Source organism: Vulpes vulpes, unplaced genomic scaffold (assembly GCF_048418805.1).
Source record: "Vulpes vulpes isolate BD-2025 unplaced genomic scaffold, VulVul3 u000000678, whole genome shotgun sequence".
Lineage (NCBI taxonomy): Eukaryota > Metazoa > Chordata > Mammalia > Carnivora > Canidae > Vulpes > Vulpes vulpes.
Window position 1 is genome coordinate 681,210 of NW_027325803.1, and position 14,086 is coordinate 695,295.

A 14,086-nucleotide genomic window follows, 5' to 3' on the forward strand; every position below is an offset into this window, starting at 1 on the left:
GCACCACGTGCCCGCTCCGCACTCCCGCCTCCCCCACGTGCCTCCTTCCACGCCAAGCTCCGCCTGGGCATCGCTGACAGCGGATTAGGGCCGCGGGGGTGGGGTCTCCCGGGAACGGGGGCGCACGGAGGCGCCCGGAGCTCTGCTCCCCCTCTCTCCCCTCACTTCCTCCTCTGAGTCCCTGATAGCCAGGATCTCAGCTGGCTGATCCAAGTGGCGACAAGGGGCAAAGATCCAGCCCTGGGCTCTGCCCCATTGTCCCCAACCCGCTGCCCCAGCAGCTGCCCAGAGAGGTGGACGCTGGGAAAGGGAGGGAGACCAGAGAGGGGGAATCCCAATTATATCTCCATGGGTTGCCTCATTTTAGTGTGTGTGCTGCCAAAGCGAGCACCATGGGTTGCCTCCTTCCCATGCCAGCCCTGCTGACCCCTAGAGCTGCAGGAGGTGGCAGGGAGAAGGTTGTTCATGGTGATGCTGGCTTAGCTAAGCCAGGAAGGACACCTGGAGGTACCACTCTTTGTGCTGGGTGAATTTGGGGATAGAATTATACCCGGTTGTGATTTCCTCTCCCCCCATTGTCCGGGGTTCAAGGCTCGTGGGGTATCTTGGTCTTTTGGCAATGAAGCCATTCCTTGACCTCCTTACCTGCTTGGAGCTCACTGTCCAGGTACCTGTCTGGAGAAAGTGGAAGCCATCAGAAAGTAAGGTGAAGCCAGAAGGTCAATGAACATGTCAAAGCATGGAGAGATGTAAATCACTTTTAATAAGATTGGAGCTCCCCCAAAGCTAAGGTGTAGCAGGAGCTGGGCACCCAGAAGGAGAGGGTACTGGCCAAGTTGTCTCCCCCCTAGACACCATCCACCTCCTTCCGGGCTTTCAGGTGAGTCGTGCACGCATACTGGGGGAGAGAGGCTGCCTCTTCAGAACCCCCAGGGCCCCAGGGACGTGTGGTGCAGGACACAGATGGCTGCCTGTGGACAAACAGTCCTGAAGGCTCTTGTCCAGCTCCCGCCTACTGTCAAGGAAAGAAGAAGATTACCTGGATTTCTGTCTTTGGGGCTCTTGAGACCAGGCTCCAAACTCACCTCTCTAGCATCTCTCCACCCCTGTTCTAGGACCTTCCGTGGCTCCCTTGACCTGCCCCATCAGGACCACATTCTTCCCCTGGCATTCAAGGTCTGTCCAGGTGGCTCCAGCCTTATGGCCACCATTATAAGCCTACCTAATGCATAAGGTTGTCATCATTTCCACTTTGTACCTTTGCTGTTCTCACCTGGAGGCTGTCTCTTCTCTGCTTTTTAAAGCTCAGCACACTTCACTTCTCCTCCAGGACCACCCAGACCACCCTGATTCTTCTTGTCTTGACATTCCATCAATAAGGACTGTCAGTCCCACTTCTGAGCACCTTAGCACCTTCCCCATCTCTAAATGTTTCATTCCTTCAACAAACACCCACCAAGCAGAATTAGTGACTTCCCCCCACCTTTTAAATCCTGTTCGTTCGGTTTCACAAACTGGTCCCACCCTGCTTTGACAGTACTGAGCGAGTCACTTTTTCTCCAGAATATTGTGCTTTCTTTTTCATGCTTCCATGCTCTTATCATGCTGTTCCTCTGCACTGATGCCTTTACTTATCTTGACAGGCTGGAAACCTTCTAGTCACCTTGACGACCCGTATCCAACATCCCTTCCAGGTCAATTCCTCTATCTGCCCAAGCTGGGTCAAGGGCTTTATTCCTGTACTGTCATAGCCCCGAGCTTCCTGCCATCATGGCACCGACCACATAACTACCAGTTACTCGTCAGTTTCTCACACCAGCAAGTGACTTCTGTGAGGGCGGGACTTAGATGGGGCCAGCAGTTGGGCAGGTGACCAGTAGAGCCTATCAGAAAAATGGGTCTTGGCCCAGGTGCTGCTCCTTGGCAGTTGTCAGGCCAGGCACATTCCCCCTGGGCCCCAGTGCCCCACCTCTCAAGTCGGGTGGCTCTGACCCAGAATTAAGAGGTGCCAGGTAGGTGTAGGATGTCTTACTCGTGGGAAGACCCACCTGAAGTACTCGTAACAGAAGAAGCCTAGAGTCTGAATGAGGAGGAAGAGCAGAAAGATGCCAGGCTGCAGGCACGAGGAGGCCCCTGGGGCTTGGCCAGGTGAGCAGGGGGGCTTGGCTGCTGCTTTCTGAAAGGGGACATTTTAAAGTCCTGTATCAGCTTCTTACCCAAAAGGAAAGAGGGGACCTGGAATCTGGGCCATCTGTGTGGGCTCTGCTTCCTTTCCCAGGCATGGGACACCCTGGCTGTCATCTCCAGAGAATTTGGAGAGGGTCAGGGTACAAAGCAGCTTCCCCCACCCAAGTTCCCATGGCCCATCTGTGGGAACAGTTGGGAAGGCCTAGGGCCTGGGATCATCGGGGCTCTGAAAGGCTCTAGAGATGAGAAAGAGAGAAGTAGAGAGCGAAAGACAGACAGTGAGGGCAAATGTAAAAGCAAGACAGGGCAGGGGCACCAGGAAGAGAGGGCTTCACCACCAAGCTCTGAGCACTCCCATTTCGCTTCTGGTCACTGAGGGGGTTGGACCAAATGGTCTCCAGGGTTCTGCTGGCATCGAGAGTCTCTGGAACCCTCCAGAGAGCAGAGAGGGCAGAGAGAAGGTAAGATCTCCATCACAGACACAGACAGACCCCCACACAGATGTGCTTGTCAGCAGTCCTAGGAAGGGAGCACAAAGGCAGGAGGACCTGGGGATGCACAGGGGCTGGGCCTCAAGGGCGGGGGCCTCATGGTATCCCTACCTTCCCCCTCACCAGTGGGCCTTGAACGTCCTTCTGCAGGAGGCTCAGGATCTGGGCCAGCTCTAAGAAATGATGCTTGGTGCCCACAGGCAGATAGAAGAGCTGTGCTCTTGAGGCCACGCGGGCAGCTGCATCCCTGGGGGGCGGGGGGATGCGAACCAGGGGAGGTGACCCATTATCTTCTGGTTGTACCCAAACCTCCTAACCCTTCCTCATCATCCCTGATTGCAGCACCTGGTGGGGAACAGGCACCATCTATAGGGCCCCTTCTCAGGGGCTGGTGTTCTTCCCCCAAACCTTCCTGTGTCCTCAGACAGTTCTAGCTCAGAGAAAGTTCTCCGTAAAGTTGCCTCTCTCAACTCTAGGCTCCCTGGGCTCTGCTTTCCATCCCCAGCCCCCGGGGGACTTAGTTCCTCTCCCCTTTCCCATCCTCCCACCCTCAAGCGTCTAGATGTGAGTAAGGGACCCAGAATCCAGCATCCAGCCTGAAGCTTTCCTCCTCCGTGACATCAAGGTGACCTCCCTGTCCACAGAGCTCTGTGGGGAGCCCCTGAGGCTTGGCCCAAAGTGGGATGTTGGGGGGCTGGTGGAGGCACAAAGAACACAGGGACTGCACCCTCCTGCTGGGCCTGATCTTGGTTGTGGTTGCTCCAAGCATGTCATCAAAGCACAGCCTCCTTCCAGGCGCTGCCACTGAAGGAGGGCTCAGATTCAACCCTCCCTGGGGAGGTGGGGTGTCTTATAGGGGCTCTCATGAGGGCCCCCTCCCAGGGAGAATTACTTTTAAACTAGGAATTTCAAAACCTTAAACTTGAGTCAATTAAGTTCAAGTCAACTCAACAAACCTAATGGTGCCCCAGCCCCTCCCTGTGCTCCAGACTTTGTGCTGGGTGCTCAGGAAGTGAGGAGAGGACTAGGGAACCCGTGGAGGAACTTGAGGCTGAGCACGTGGGTGGAGCGGGACTTCTCTGCCCCTCCTCGCAGATGTCCTTACCTTATCTCTTGCAGGTCCTGGAGCAGAGTCCTCTGTCTGTGGAGCAGGGCGCAGACCTTGGCAGAGTCCTGCAGGAGTACCACCCTGTTCTCTGGGGCCCAGGGCCCAGCCCCTCTCTTCTCAGAATCCCTCTTCCCCAGGGACACTGAAGCCCTCTTCCTTCTGGAAGGCCTTACCAGCTTACCTGGCCCCTGCTCACTTTGGACATTATCTGACATACTGAGTTTATCCCCCAATTGGCTAGGCTTCTGGACTTCCCTCCTCTCAAACCGCTTACCCCTGAGGGTCATAGGCTCTCTGCCCTCTGCAGAAGTGGTTCTGCCCCTGGAGGCAGCAGAGGCCCAATCGAGTCCTCTCCTACCTACTCCCCCTCAGGGCACAGTCCAAGATGGGGCCAGTGCCCAACAGCCCTCAGTGCCTGCGCCTCTGTCTCGCTGAGAGGTCTGGAGAAGTGACCGCCCCTCTCCAGGGTGGGTAGAACCTGGCAGGAGGAGTTCCGGGCCTGGAAGTAGGGTCAGAGAGCGGCCTGGCCTTGGAGTGTGGCCCTGTCGCCACCCCGCCGCTCCAGCAGCCCAGCCTCAGCCACTCTGGCCCGAGGACACAGATGAGAGCCCCGAGCTGTCAGAGCCCAGCAAAGCTCGCAGGAGCCCCTGGCCTCTCCCACCTGGCATCGAGCATCCAGCTCTCCGGCCCAGGCTGGGCGTGCCACGGGGCATGACTGTTCCGAGGAGAAGCCAGGAGGGAAGTGGCAATGAAGCGAGGCTTCGGGTGCATCTGAGCACTAAGCCAGCCATTCGTACGTGACCCAAGTCACATGTGGAGCTACATGCAAATTAGCACCCAGTCTCTTTCTGGCACTTGTCCAGGGCCCCGGGTACCCGGCAGCGCCTCTCCCAGCCCCAGCCACGTAGATGCGGGGGCACCTGCTCACACAGGGCTAACCCCCTGCGCGCTCCCCGGCCTCGCAGATCCAGCCCATCCTGCCACTTGCGGCACTGCACCCCCCTCTCCTTTCCCCCCAGGCCTTGGGGGAGACTAGTCCCCAAGTACAGCAGTTGCTCCTCCTCCTGGACAGAGGGAGCCCCCCAGTGCCAGGGGCCCAGTGCCTGAGGGAGCTCGCTCTTCCAGGCCTGCAGGCAGGGCCTTGGGTGCCCAAGGGGTCCACTCACCCAGGCTCCGACAGGCCTGGCATGGCCCAGGGACCCCAACTGCATCTTCCATTGCCTCTCAGCCTGGGCCAACCGTTCGGATAGACCCTGGAGGGCCTGCAGGATCTGGCGATGTCTGCCCAGCGTCTCCTGCAGGCCAAAGCGTCGCTCCCCTGGAGAGTGGGGCAGAGCTGGGACAGGCAGCCGGCAGCACCGCGGTAGGAGGTCCTATCTTTGGGGGGCTTCTTGGAGAGGGTGGGCAGAAAGTCAGGCTTCTGCCTCCAAGACTCTCCCCTGAAAAGATGTGTCTGCTTGGTGGGGTGGGGATAGGGCCGAGTCCTGGGACCCGGGGTCTGCTAGATGGGGCCTCCTCAGGCCCTCCTCTCCCCACTACTTAAAGGACTCTTGGTTTGCAGGGAAGAGGGTCCTGTGATGCTCCAATGGGCCCCTGCCCCACCTGCCTGCTCCCTGGGTCCCTACCCTCTTCCTGGACTTTGGAGCTCAGCTTTGGCATCGCGTCCTCCCTGGTGCCGAGGGCCAGCCTTGCCCGAAGCCCTTCCAGCTGCCTCGCCAGCCGGCGCTCCTCCATCTCCAGAAGGGGCTGGTGGAGAGGCTGGACAAAGAAGACAGAAGTCAGGCCTGAAACCTGTGGGAGACCTGCGGTGAGGGGAGCTTTCCCCCAGGGCCCCAGCCCCCATCCTGGTGGACCAAACATCCATCCCAGCCAGGGAAGAAGCGCCCCAGCTGGGTCTCCCTCACTGGGCCACGAGGCCCTAAAGTTGCAGCCCAGCTCTGCGGCTGCCCCGTCCCCACCCCCTCCCTCCTGCTGCCGCCTGACACCCCAGCAGCTCTCTCGGGACTCAGACCTTTGTCCCGGCTGCTCCCCATTCAGCCACCTCTCTCTGCTCTTCAAGCTCCTGTCTTCCAGGTGGCCTTCCCTGCTCCCCTTAGCTGGTCAGGACCCCTCTTTCATGTTCCCACAGTCCCCAGCCAGCTTGGGAGATGCTCCAGGACAGGGCCTGGCGCCAGGTCACCTCTGGCCCCCAGCACGGCCCGGAATAAGGCCTGGCCTGGGCAGAGCTGCAGAGCTCAGAGACACAGACAGCTCTCAGTAGAGATAAAGGCTGGAATGATGGTATGGAACACCGTGACGTGAGCAGAAGCTTCTGTGACGGGGAGGGGTCCCCGGGCTGTCTCTCCCCTAGCTCTCCCCTGAAGCGCCGGCCCAGGGCTGGCATCACCTTAGGACCTGGCTCACTCAGACTGAAGGTCAGGAAGGACAGGATGTCATAGTCATCTGGAAGGGGGAAGAGAAGGGAAGGTAAGACGCCCCCCTCGGCCCAGTGGCCTGTGTGCTCAGCCCTCACCCCCAGGCCCCATTACATTCTGGGCAGGCTGGAGATCTGGGCAGCTCTATCCTTCATCTTGCTCACTTCATAGGAAACGTGTTGGGGGCAGACAAGCAGGGGGGTGGACGGTGAGTGTGGACCCACACACAGAGCCAAAGGTGGGTGCCCCACAGTGAGTGGGTAAACTGGACAGTCCTGGGCAAGAGCCAGGGCAACAGACTGACACCCTCAGGGCCCAGAGCGTGGCCTCTACTGGTAGAAGCAAGCACTCAGCAGCCACCCCCTCAGCAGGGCTCTGATCATTTCACTCTCCTCCTCAGAAACCTTCCATGGCTCCCTAGGGCCTAGAGCCTAAAGACCAAAGTCCTAGCCTTCAAGAACTCCCACTCTCAGGTTCTATTCTGCTTTCCAGCTGTGGGTCCCTCCGTGGACTCTCCATGACGTTACATCCTTTTGCTCCGGTTCCCTAAATGTCTCTCGTGGCTGCCTTTTTCTGCTTGCCCCACAGTCCTCAGCTGGGGGCATGTATGAGGCCATCACCGGAATAAAGGCTTCTGGTGCTTATCCTATTTGAGACTCATCAGCCCTGCAAGGCCCATGCAACCTCCCCCGGTGGCAGCAGAGGCCCGGAGAGGGCTTGTGCATGACTTCCCAGGCCACGTAGAGAGGAAGTGGCTAGCCCCATGCCCAGAGCCGTTTAGAAGGTGTGCGCAGGATGAGTCATTAGGTACCACTCTCTGCCCTCACCTGCCCAGAAGGCCCTCACCTGCCAGGGTGCTGGTGGCTGCCGAGACCCCAAAGAAACCTCCAGGAACCAAAAGCAGGGGCCCGGTGTCAACGCAAACCTCATCTAGGTCACTGGGAGTGAGGCCACTGCTCAGGGACACCTGAGGGGTACAGAGGAGTGAGCCCCTTGCAGATAGAACCCTCTCCTCTCCCCTGACCTGGACCAGCTGTGGGGCACTGTCCCCATCTCTGATTCACCGGCTCCCCTGGTTCTAAAGTAGAGCTTGCAGGCGGCTGCAGGGCTTGGCATCAGAATGGCATGGGGGTGGGGGGTGGACACGCTCACCTGGTCTCACTCCAGCCCACGTAAGTGTGTGCTCTGGGAGTTAACAGTGTGTGCAGGGAGGAGGAGCCCGCATGTGCCAGGAACCCCGTGCGGCGGCACGGGCATGACTCTGTTGGGGTCACGGGGCTTGCACAGCAGCTGTGTAGCTCTGGGCCCTCCAGCCCTCCAGCCCCCACCCAGAGAAGCTGCAGAAGCCGGAGGGGCCACTCACACGCAGCCTGTGCCCCCAGTACGTGATCCGTGCTGTGAAGGGTCGTGGCAGGTTGCGGAAGTCCCAGCGGCAGGAGCCCAGCTCGCCGCTGGCTCCGTCCCTGTGGGCACAGGACCCAAGGTCTGGTCGCGGGGGTGGTCCCGGGGGCTGCTCTGCGCAGGCGTCCTGGGGACCCGGGACGGGACAGGTCCCTGTGGCCTAGCCGAGTCTGCTTCTATAGCAGGAGGAGAGGCGCAGGAAAGCAGGCCTCGCCTGGCGGAGCTGGGAGTTGGAGTTTACAGAAGAGGCCAAGGCCTCCCTGTGCCACGTCCCTGGGGGACAGAGCCTGAGGGGTGTGGGTCCTGCCCTCAGGTCCCCGGGCCCTCCCTTGACCTCCACATCCGCCTGCGCCTGTGGGGAAGGCTTCTCCTCCCTCTCCTTTCTCCTGGCCTGACTCAGCAGGACTGAGTCGGGACAGGTGGCACAGACAAGTTCTGGGGGCCCGAGGGGGCCGAGGCTCCGTGGGGCGGAGGCGCACAGCAGGTGCTCCCCAGCCGGGCACAGGGCGGGGAGGGAGGCCAGCTCCGGGGGCAGCCTGTGTCACCTTGGCTGTGTGACCAGCCCTCCCAAACCTGAATTTTCCCCACCTTCAAAATGAGGATAATAATTGGAACTACCTCATAACATTGTTATGAGGATTTAACTAAGACCGTGACTGTAAAGCGCTCGGCCCGGTGCCAGGCGCACAGGTAGTCTCTGCTCCATAAACATGAGCAATTACTCTAATTGTTATGAGCTGAGGGGTATTTGCTGAGCGACACTGACGGGCTGGCCCTGCTCCCGGATGGGACGGGAAGCCACGTCAGCTGGAAGAGGGGTGGCGCAGGGCAGGGCGCAGGCCACATGGCCTCCAATCTCGGCCCTGCGCGCACCGCTGTGTGACCTCGGGCAAGTCGCTCCACCTCTCTGGGCCTCCCTGGCCAGCCTGCAATTGGGGGCCAAGAATCCCTCGCCGCCAGGGTGCTGCTGCTCAGAGGCGGTGTTGTGAGTGACCACACTCGGCACATGCTCCCCCTTGTGTCCTTTGACACCCCCCACCGGGGTGGGGGCCCTAGGCATTGAGGACTCAGTGGGGCCGTTCCTGGGAAGCGCGAACAAACTCGGGTCCCCGCCCTGGAGGAGGCCCCGCGGGGACCAAGGAGACAGGAGTTCCAGGGCAGCAGCTCAGATAAGAGGCCAGCGAAGAGGGCACAGCCGGGCGGTGTCGGTGGGGGGGTGGAGGGGGGGCGCCTCAGGACCCAGGCTGGGGCTCGGGTAGGCAGTGAGGGTACCGCGGAGGCCCCGGGAGCGGGCTGGGGTCAGTCCCGACAGGTGCTTACCCGTGCGACTCGAGGCGAGTGTGCCCATCACTGGCCAACACGCGGATGACGGGGCTCTGCTGTGGGGATGACAAGCAGCCTGAGCCGTGGGTGCGGGCTGGAGTGCGAAGTGTGGACGGGAGGGCGGCCCGGAGATCACCACTCACCTGGGTGTCCTCGGCCGAGGAGTCGAAGAGGATCCCGATGCCATCCCACGAGGTCAGTTCCCCCGGGGCCAAGCCCACCTGGCCTTTGTCCCGGGTGTACCACACGGCCTGCGGGGCCCCAGCTGCTCAGCCCAGGGACCTCGGGACACCGGAGCCTCTGGATCGCCACCCGCCTCCCCAGCTCACCCCCCCCCACCCCGCCCCTGCTGGGTCTCGGCTGGGGCCACTCACCATGCCCTGGGCTCCCAGGCGCCCCGGCCCTGTCACCCTCATCTGCACCTCCACCTCCCAGGCCGAGAAGAGGACAGGAGCCCTGCTCCACACGGCACCACTGAGGCTCTGCGTGGACGGGGCCAGGCGCACTTCTTCCGGGCCCAGTACGGCACCTGCGGACCGGGGCAGCTCAGAGCCGGGCCGCCCCCCTCCCCTGCCCTCCGTCATTCTCTGTCTGGCCTGGGCCGCACTCTGGGGGAGCAAGGAGGTGACATCAGGGCCTGCCAGTAAATAACAGGCCCACTGTCACATGCGGGAACCCACTGCAGACGTGGGCGCTGGAGCCCAGCACAGAGCTGAAGCCCCCCACAGCTGGGGCGCCTCGCCGGGTGGGGGCAACGGATGTCAGACCCACAGGGGGCGCTTCACCTGCTTTCTCAAGGAAGCCTCACCACAAGTTTGTGCGGCCTGCTTTTAAAAGACCCCATTTAAAAAAAATAAATAAATAAAAAATAAAAATAAATAAAAGGCCCCATTTTACACACGAGGCTCAGACAAGCTAAGGAACTAAGTGGATTGGAACTCAGCACATCCGATTCCAAAGTATGGCTGACCCTCCAACAACACGGCTTAGGGCTGCATGGGTCCATTTATATGCGCGCGATTGTTTTCATAAATGCCGTATGATACTGTAAATGCGTTTTCCTGGTGATTCTCTTTTTTCTTAAAAGTTATTTATTTTAGGGGCACCTGGGTGGCTCAGCGGTTGAGCGTCTGCCTTTGGCTCAGGGCGTGACCCCGGGGTCCTGGGATCGAGTCCCGCATCGGGCTCCCTGCATGGAGCCTGCTTCTCCCTCTGCCTGTGTCTTTGCTTCTCTCTCTGTGTGTTTCTCATGAATAAATAAATAAAATATTTTTTCTTTTTTTTTCTTAGATTTTATTTACTTATTCATGAGAGACACACAGAGAGAGAAGCAAAGACACAGGCAGAGGGAGAAGCAGGCTCCATGCAGGGAGCCCGATGCGGGACTCGATCGTGGGTCTCTAGGATCAGGCCCCGGGCTGCAGGTGGTGCTAAACCGCTGAGCCACCTGGGCTGCCCTAAATAAAATATTTTTAAAGAATTTATTTATTTTAAGGAACGAGAATGAGTGTGAGCAGGGGGAGGAGCAGCGAGGAAGGAGGGGTTGGGGAAAGACTCTCCAGCAGACTCCGCACTGAGCCTGGAGCCTAGGCTCACGACCCTGAGATCACAACCTGAGCCAAAACCAAGAGTCGGAGGCTTAACGGACTGAGCCTCCCAGGCGCCCTCTTCCTTACGATTTTCTTAACACTTCCTTCTGTCTGGCTTACCTTATTGTAAGAATACAATATATAATACGTACAACGTACAAAACGTGTTACTTGCCTCTGTGCATATTGGTAAGGCTTGTGGCCAAGCTATTAACAGTTAAGTCTTGGGGGCGTCACAAGTGACATCCTGATTTTCCATGCGTGTGGGGCCAGCGTCCCTAACCCCTGAGCTGTTCAAGTGTCAACTGTTCAAGCATCAGCCTTTCACCCCACAAGAGAGACTAGTGCCTCTCTGAGTCTCAGGTGAGGAAACAGGACCCACGGAGGAAAAGGATGCGTGGGGGGCCCCGGAACACAGCAGAGTGCTTTGTGAGAACAACCACGTTGGGGTTCAGGATCCAGACTGCGGAAGCACGGAGAGACTCCCATGTGGCCAAAGGAGGCCTGGGGGCTTCCTGGTGGGGGCGCCTGGGGGCATTCCAAGGTGAGGAAAGCATTCAAAAACCAAAGTGGGACCTGGCTGGCAAGGCAGGTGGTGAGGAAAGGGTGGGGGATGGATTGTGTGTGTGTGTGTGTGTGTGTGTGTGTGTGTGTGTGTGAATTCTCAGTAGCTGTGGCTAGGGGGAGGCCTATCTGGGAGGAGGAGGGAAAGGGGAGAGAAACTGAGGCAGGCTTGGTGGGAATCGGGGGGAGGGTGATCAGAGGCCTCACCCAGCTGGCTCCCCACCCCTCTGGCCTGCCAGCCTGGAACCTGGCCCAAGGCCCAGGCCTTGCCAGGACTTTCCGGAGGCTACTAATCCCAGCTGTTTGCTCAGCAAGGCCAGGGCTGGGGGTGGGGAGGCTCAGAGGCTGCAAGGCCAGATGTCCTGGGGGCCCTTAGAAGCCACCACTGCCTCTGAAGTGGCTTGTAGGAGGCAAGGATTGTCCACTGAATACTACACGTGTGCAGTCAGCCTTACGTGGGTTGTACGTGAGACCTCACCCCAAACTGCCGGCTCCCCGAGTCCGACTCGGCGCTGCGTCTCTGGGCTCGGCACAGAGGGGCAGTGGTGGTGGCAGGTGAGTGAACGAATGAATGGACAGGCCGCATCTGGTTGTGTGACCTCGGCAGAGCCTCTGCTCCTCCACTGGTCTGAGCCACTCCGGGCCTGGTGGGGCCCAGGGGCAGGGGGAGCCACGTGGCCCTCCCATCTTGGGCCTGAGGCAGGGCCCGGCTTGGTGCCGGGAGAACTGGCCCCTTCCTTTGTTTACCTCCGGTGCCTCTGTGAGGGAAGATTGACGGGGCCTGTCATGGTAAAGGGACACCTGTTCTGGCCTCAGTCAGGAATCACGCGCCGCTCAGAGCTTCCATCTCACACACACAGAAATACGTGATGGATCTGCTTTCTCTCTTTGCCCTGCCTGTTAGGGAGCTCTGAGCCAGCTCCATGGCCAAGTCAGGGGGGCAGGCCACGCAGCACGTGCTGGTGACAAGCTGTGTTCCTAGACTCACCTCCTGCCTCAGCCTTACCCCCTAGTCTTGATCCTCTTGTTCATTTCTAACGTAAGCTCGTCTGTACTGCGTGGGTTTTCGTCAGTCCTCGGGAAGCCTTTCCGAGGGGTGCCTGTCTGGGTTGAGCATCTGACCCCTGATTTCAGCTCGGGTCATGACCGCAGGGTTGTGGGACTGAGCCCCACAGTGGGGAGAAAGATCCGTCTTGAACAAGAGCAAGTAGAAGGGAGACTCCGGAGGCCTGGTTGGGCAGTTCCAGAAGCTACCGTGCTCGTGCTCGGCCCCCCCCAGCACACACAGGGCAGAGCTGCTGCTCCAGCTGCCAGGCAGCCCCCAGTTCTCCAGGCGGGAGCAGGGAGCGGGGAGGCTGGCGCGGCCCAAGCTGCCTTGGGCGGTGGGTCTGGGCCTCAGCAGGTGGGCGAGCATGTGTACTTACAGGCCGGAGAAGCAGAGGAAGGAGAGGGTCCAGGAGAGGCAGAGGGAGAGAGAGAAGCCCTAGGCGGAGAAACTGAGGCCGGGGGCGGCGTGGGCCGTGGTGGGCGGAGGAGGAGGTCAGTGACAGGGGCCCTGGGCCCGCAGGCCCACGCAGCACTGAGTCACAGCTGCTTGGAGCTGGCCAGCACCCCCGGCTGATCCACCCCCCCCTTGCTCCCCTTGGCCGGTCCCCACTGGTCCCCCCCTCCGGCCCACTCACCTCCATGATGACTCCAGAAGGGTATTGCAGCCCCGGGCGCCGCCAGCCTTGGTCCTTTGAAGCTGAGCTTATACTCAAACCTCCTCTGAAGAGAACTGGCCCCCTCAGGGCCGGGGGCGCCCAGAAGCAGGAGGAGGGCGAGGGCGAGGCGGAGCAGGGGCTCCCCGCTGGCCACCAGCATTGCAGCGGCAGGGGGAGGCCAGGGCGGGGCGCCAGGGAGGCCGGGCGGGGAGGAGCTGCTGTCGCCTGTCCTCTCCCTGGTTCCTCGGGCGACCTCCTCGCCAGCCTGACCCCGACCTCTCTTGCACCTGGCTGTGCCCCCGGCCTGGGGCCATCACCCGCCAGCCCTCGGGCGGCCTCTCCCCTCACTCAGGATGGGCCCCGCCCCTGCCTCCTGCCCGCAGATCAATGTCCCCAGCTGGCCGCCCCGTCTGGCCTTCTCTGTCCCAGGCGCTCCTCCCGCGTCCCCAGACACTCAGGCCTCCGAGCGCCCATTTCCTCAACACAGAAGTTACCTGCAGAGAAAGGGGGTCTCAACAGCAAATGAACGCCACGTGTGGCCTTGTCTGGAGCCTCGTTTTAACTAACCGACTGGGGGGAAATGAGACTATTGGGGGAAATCTGAACAATGAATACTTGATTTAAATAAGGAATTGCTGTTAAAGATTTTAAGAGTAATAATGGTACTGTGGTCACATTATTTTTTTAAAAAGTGTTGTCTTGGGGCGCCTGGGGGGCTCAGCCGTTGAGCATCTGCCTTGGACTCAGGGCCTGATCCTGGAGATCCAGGATCGAGTCCCGTGTCAGGCTCCCTGCATGGAGCCTGCTTCTCCCTCTGCCTGTGCCTCTGCCTCTCTCTCTCTCTCTCTCTGTGTTTCTCTGTTTCTCATGAATGAATAAATAAAATCTTTTTTTAAAAATGTGTTTTGTCTTTTAGAGAAATGTAGGAAAGCTCCACCAATGAATTGATCAAGTGTCTAGGATCTGCTTCCAAGTGTCCGGGAGCTCAGAGCTCAGAGGTGGGGGTGCTGGGCACAGGATTAGTCTGGAACTGCTGTTCACACTGGATGGTGAGGATGTGGGTGTTTGTGTCTTCTCTCTCCTGCATATGGTTATAGGATTATTTCCATTCTACAAACGTTTTAAAAAAAGAAATCCTATATTTCAAATATTTTCACTCAAATACTCATTTTCCAGAGTGGCTCACTTGCCAAGAATCTGGCTAGCTGAAGTTTTACTGTACTTTCTAAGTCCCCAATGGGATAAAGTTACCGAAACCCTACAAATTAATTAAAATCAAGGCTGTAAATGGAAAAGCTTAGGACAC

At 59.3% G+C, this 14,086-nt stretch overlaps 1 protein-coding gene across 11 annotated transcripts; it reads right to left on the bottom strand.

Annotated features, from left to right (window-relative positions):
• Positions 1–151: 151 nt before the first annotated feature.
• LMAN1L (lectin, mannose binding 1 like) lies at positions 152–13,147 on the bottom strand. 11 transcript variants are annotated; one of them, XM_072746018.1, is made up of 13 exons: positions 12,760–13,147; positions 9,299–9,453; positions 9,068–9,175; positions 8,922–8,980; positions 7,564–7,663; positions 7,047–7,167; positions 6,173–6,228; positions 5,412–5,544; positions 4,953–5,104; positions 3,784–3,851; positions 2,790–2,925; positions 2,049–2,176; positions 152–671 (listed from the first exon to the last, which is right to left on the bottom strand). In XM_072746018.1, the coding sequence occupies exons 1-13, from the start codon at positions 12,938–12,940 to the stop codon at positions 587–589; spliced, it is 1,482 nt and encodes a 493-aa protein (XP_072602119.1). In that variant the 5' UTR covers positions 12,941–13,147; the 3' UTR covers positions 152–586. The 11 variants fall into 11 exon arrangements, with proteins under 11 accessions (XP_072602119.1, XP_072602122.1, XP_072602118.1 ...); XM_072746021.1 differs by having other exon boundaries at positions 533–675; XM_072746017.1 differs by lacking the exon at positions 152–671 and adding an exon at positions 743–1,012 and having other exon boundaries at positions 2,802–2,925.
• Positions 13,148–14,086: the final 939 nt, after the last annotated feature.